Source organism: Nilaparvata lugens, unplaced genomic scaffold (assembly GCF_014356525.2).
Source record: "Nilaparvata lugens isolate BPH unplaced genomic scaffold, ASM1435652v1 scaffold6256, whole genome shotgun sequence".
Classification (NCBI taxonomy): Eukaryota; Metazoa; Arthropoda; class Insecta; order Hemiptera; family Delphacidae; genus Nilaparvata; species Nilaparvata lugens.
The window spans coordinates 12,200-17,750 of record NW_024092016.1 but is presented as its reverse complement, the minus strand read 5'-3'; the positions used below and the strand labels follow the sequence as shown (position 1 = coordinate 17,750).

At 31.5% G+C, this 5,551-nt stretch overlaps 1 protein-coding gene across 1 annotated transcript; it reads left to right on the top strand.

Annotated features, from left to right (window-relative positions):
- Window positions 1-127: 127 nt before the first annotated feature.
- LOC111043574 (FH2 domain-containing protein 1-like) lies at window positions 128-2,628 on the top strand (the record flags this gene model as incomplete). Its single annotated transcript, XM_039445157.1, has 4 exons — window positions 128-306; window positions 704-807; window positions 1,263-1,438; window positions 1,948-2,628. Coding segments are annotated over 4 exons (612 nt in total), but the record flags the coding sequence as incomplete, so codon positions are not given.
- Window positions 2,629-5,551: the final 2,923 nt, after the last annotated feature.

Below are 5,551 nucleotides of genomic sequence, written 5' to 3'. Positions count from 1 at the left end.
TTTTGAGATGGTATTGCAATGAGATCAAATAAAGGCGATCACAGATGTTTATTTTACTTATCAACTTGGAACATGTATTCAATAATGATAAAGGGCATTATAATAATTTATTTTCCTTTTTCTTCAGGGAACTTATGCTGGTAACGCAGATGCGATCAAGATCAGCTCTCTGGCAATGCTGGCTGACACGAGAGCCAATAAGCCTAAGATCTCATTTCTGCACTATGTGGTTGATGTGGCTGCATCCAATGATGCCAGTATGCTAGAATTCAGAAGCAAGGTTGCCGATTTCCAGAGAATGTCAAAGTGAGTTTTGTTCTAGAGGTCTATTCTCTGTTTACTATTATTTTCTAAAGTATTTTTTTTCAAATTCAATATGTTACCAATATGATGTGAGTAGATGGGGACTTGAGTGTTAAGGTTTTTGAATGTACTTTCTATTATTTTCCAAACCTAGGTTTTTTCAAGTATTCATCAAATCTCCGAATGATCTCCAGTCCTTCAAGTCCTTCAAATAAAATTATAAGTTAATATGATGAATGTGATGATTTGAAAATTATAAGTGATATCTTGATGATTTTTGATATCTTGTTAAAGATGACTGATGGCAATTTGAATATTTATTTTTGTGTTTGTTATAAAAGTTTTAGAAACTAATGTAAAAGAGTTCAAAGCAATACTTATCTTATTATTCTATTTGTAGGACACCGTTTGCAGCCCTTGAAGAGGAGATGAATTCATTGGTGGAGGGGGCTAATGACATCAGCAAGAGAATAAAATCGAGCAAACTGTCTTCTCAATTCGGTGGTAAGTTTCACACCCTACAAATATACCATCCATCCATTGATTGTATTGAAATATTTGGACTTATAGTATGAACAAACAATTCCAAATCTATGATATAAGAAGCCTATACAAAGTATAATATCAAATTCTCGGTTTGAAAAGCGAAAACTGTTTTCTGTTTATAATCACAATTATCCCAATTCAAAAGTAGTAATAGCTAGCATTGTCGAATAACAAGAGTGGTGGGCCATATGATAAATGAGTGATAATAAAGTTACAAATCGATTAAATTATTTGTATTATACATATAATTTATCAATTAACAGTGGTAACCTTTGGTGTACAAACAGTAGGAATGAGGTCTGAGAAATATTTCATATAAGTCTAAACTTTGAAATTTTAAAATAATACTTGGATTTGGAAATTTTAGAAGAACCTATTAAACATGTTAATTATTTTATTGTTTACTTTTCCAGATTTCTTCTACAATGCAAAACAACAGGTAGATTGTCTTGTCAAAAAAATGAAGAGAATTAGAGAGGTGAAATCTCAACTGGCAGTTCACTTCTGTGAGGAGCCTGCTGCTTTCCAGCTGAATGACTGCTATCAGCTGTTTGCTGACTTCTTCAGCAGAGTCAACAAAGCTTTTCAAGTGAGTACATAGCCAGTATATACCAGTATAATTTAATGTCGTTTCAGTTATTAATCAGTATTCAGTTACTTATAGTTTACAGATGGAAATTACTGAGATAATGCATTTATTCAAATTCACATGAATCAATAATATTATTATTGAATAGAAATCCAAATTGAATGCTTTACAGCAAAATTAAATTGACTACAGAAGAATCAAATTAAATTGACTTACAGCATTTAGTTTGGATTTTTGTTTGATAATAATTCCTATAGTTATTTTTCTTTAGATTTAGATAATTCTAAATAACTCTTTACAGTTCTATCATAAATTATCATGGACAATTGAGTTTTAAACTTGACCAATTAAAATGGTTCGGAATCCTAGTTCAATATGTATTGTGAATTCTTATTTTAAAGCATTATTAGGGTATCTTTCCATAAATTTCCAGTTTTTCTATCAGAGTTTGACTTCATTCAAATTGTTCAAATTAAACAAATTGCTAGAGATTTTATTTATCTTTTAAGGAGAACGATCAGATGAAGAAATCTGAGGAAAAAGCTGCAAAATTGAAAGCTGTAAAGTCGACCAACAACGAGGTAGTAAAATCGAAGAAGAGGCGAATATTTGAAAGCCAAGTCGAACAGCTCATCAACGAAGCGAAAAATGGGGCATACTAGATGGAGTAACTACTGTATCTAGGTGCTAGATGTAATAGCATCAATGGTTCAACACACTAAGAAGTCACCAAGTTAGGTAATTCTTAAATGACAATAGACAATGGATTGTCTTGCTCTGATGAGTTGATATGTAAATAGTTAGTTATTGAATTTCTAAATTCCAGTCTAGAGTCTTATATCCTTTTAAGTTTTAAGATATTAACAACGAAGTTTGTCTTTGATTTGATTCAACTCGCTAATTTTTTGGAAAAGTCACAACGTTATTCATGCTCAGGTATTGAAAAATGACGATAGACAATTCATTGTCTTATTCTGATTATGTATCTGTAAATATCTGTGTATCTTTTTGTTAGGTTTTAAATTTTTCAGTTGATTTTATATTAGTTGTTGAGTACAACCACATCCGATCTTGCTTCAATACGATTCAGATCACAAGTTCTCTAAAGGAGTAACATTTCCAAATAGTTTCTAAAAACGACCATAGGCAATAATAACTGATTGTCTGATGATGATTTCGAATTTATATAATATTACATGACTAGAGTTTTAATTATATATTTGAAGAAAGTATAGAGATAGATGTAGTTTCATATTTATATTTCAAGAATACTATTTTAAATTCGACAATGCTTTAAAGGGCAAGATGCAATAAACTTGCTTAGTATTTTTCTTTGTAGGTGGCTGTTGAGACAAAGGCTTTTAAAATTATTTCATATAGTTTTCACATTTTAGTACTTTGTCTGTTGATCTAGCATAATGTCGAAGGATTAACTATTAGTATTGATCTCATCTCAAGTCTGGAAAAGAACCAAAGTACCGTAACTCATTTAGGTCTGAGAAAGTTCAAGAGTAACTCATGAGTCTGAGAATATTTGAAAGTCTGATTGTAAAGTTTGCTTTAAAAATGTATGTAGTTTATGAAATTATCATTGTCTAGTATGGGAGTCACTTTGATATTGATAAAGTTTTATAGTCAATTTATATAATATAAGAGTATTTAATATGATAAAAGTTATAACTACCCATTTTAGAAATTTAGATTTGTCAAACTAGTTGATATTAATATTGAAAATATAGTAAATCAACCGGTATCATCACAATAGCTTTATAATTATTAATATAATATTTTATTGTGTAAGCTAAATTAAAAAAAAATATTCGATGTAACATAGAAGAAGATTCTTAATTACTTATTTAGGATAATATTCATATTTAATTTTGGAACAGATTAAAAATGAGACTTATTAGATTATTCTTTAATAATGGATCTCAGGGAATATATTTTTCATCAACTTTGAATCCAATTATATTTCTAAATGATGCTTGAACTAAACGATAGTGATAATTATTAATTCTGAAAATAAATTAAGGAGTCATTGATAATAGAAAAAATAATTAGGTCAAATAATAGAAAAAATTGATTTTAGGTCCTAATAATGGATGTGATAGATGACACTAATATTAATAGACTATATGCTAGGTAGGTAGTAATTAATAAATGAGAGTTTCAATTATAGCTCCTAATAATTTTGCAACTGAAGGCTTTAAAACATAAGATTACTAAAATTTAAAAATGATAGATTTTCTAGCATCAGCCATTTGAATAGGTACTGATAAACTCTATCAGTCCATAAATTTGAATTATTTTTCAACGTGATAATAACGTTGATGATAGTTAGAAATAAAGGAAGGCTGAAATGTGTGATAATTTATTCTGTGATGATGGATCTCAGGGAATATATTTTTCATTAACATTGAATCTAATAATATTTCTAAATGATGCTTGAAATAAATACATAGTGATAATTATTAATTGAGAATATAAATTAAGGATTCATTGATAATAGAGAAAATAATTATGTTATAGTAGGTCCTATAATGATAAATGTGATAGATGACACTATAATATAGCCTATATAATCATGTTAGGGAGTAGGTAGTAGTTAATGAATAAAGAATTTTAATTATAGTTCCTAATAATTTTGCAACTGAAGACTTTACTAAAAATAAAAAAATGATAGATTCTCTAGCATCAGCCATCTGAATAGGTACTGATAAACTCTATCAATCCATGAATTTGATTTGTTTTTCTAAGTGATAATAATGTTGATGATAGTTAGAAATAAAGGAAGGCTGAAAGGTGCAATAAAAAGTAATCAATGTGTATCAAATCGTAATAAAAATATGTAATAAGTGAATACCGGTGCTCACAATAGTTTTGTAGATCTCACTCATAAGTTATAATAAAAAATGTATTGATCGTTTCAATTCAAAAAAATGTTATGAGTAAATACCAGTGTATCCTATGCGTAATTTTTGACAATATTCGATATCAACTGCGCTCAATGTTCAATAGATTTGTGATAATAAAAAATATAATATTTTCATATCAAGCTTGGTTTCATTTGTGTGATTCCTAATTGAAAGAGTTATCAGTTATGTTAATAGATATTCACTTATTTCTTGGTTGGAAATTTCCCACTTGTAGTATGTACATAGAATATCATAATGAAAGAACATTGTCATAATGACAATGACTGTGACTACGCCCCGTTTTGGAAAGCCAATTTTCTGACTCCAGCTGTTCAAAGTCTAGGACTTAGCTAAATCCCGAGCTCGGAAACCGGCCCTAAGTTGTTGTCAAAATATCAGTTATTTATTTGAAAAAATCACAAACATGTTTCAACACCAATGGTGTTATCTTCAGTGTGAGAATAGAATACTTTGAAATTGTATGTTAGGATACACAGGTTGTAAAAAAGTTGGAGAAGAATTAATCAAAAGAACCAGCGAAATGGTTAAAGTGAAATATTGAAAGACAACAACCCAGAGTTTTCATTATGGATATTAGGTATCACAATATCTCACCATCGACAGTATCTAGTGTCACGATGTATATCGTAACTAGAGAAAGGAATTGAGTTTAGGGCTCATTTATTTGACGCTCGGTTATCTTTGATAGAATCAAAGGGGTCAACGTGCAAGCCAGCCGCTGGCCTACCGCTCAGCGGTGCTGCGCATCCTCTCACCCCTCCCTCTCGGTCACTGAGGGAGGCTCGAGAAAGGCTAGCAGGAGGCAGTCGAGTTCGGAAAGCCAGTGCGAGCGGTCGAGTGAGGTGAGAAGGAAGCAGCGAGCAGCTAGCAACATCACAGTACGTACGTCTCGTACTAGAGTGAACTCCGAATCCTTCAGCGACCGGGAGTTGTGTTTGAGACTAAAGACGATTAGCCTCAAACACTGTAAGCTCCATTGCTCAACATCCGTTTGGGCGAGTGCTGATCGACGTTTAACACGTATTTAGACGACAGGCTACCAGTTTCGACAAACGGCGACACGTCAGGTTTTGGTCGAAATCTGACTACCCATTGGTACATCACCAGTGGGGCATCGAAGCGCAAGAGGACCTCAAGGAAGGAGAGGAAAAGCCTTTCCAGCGACTCCGAGACCGAT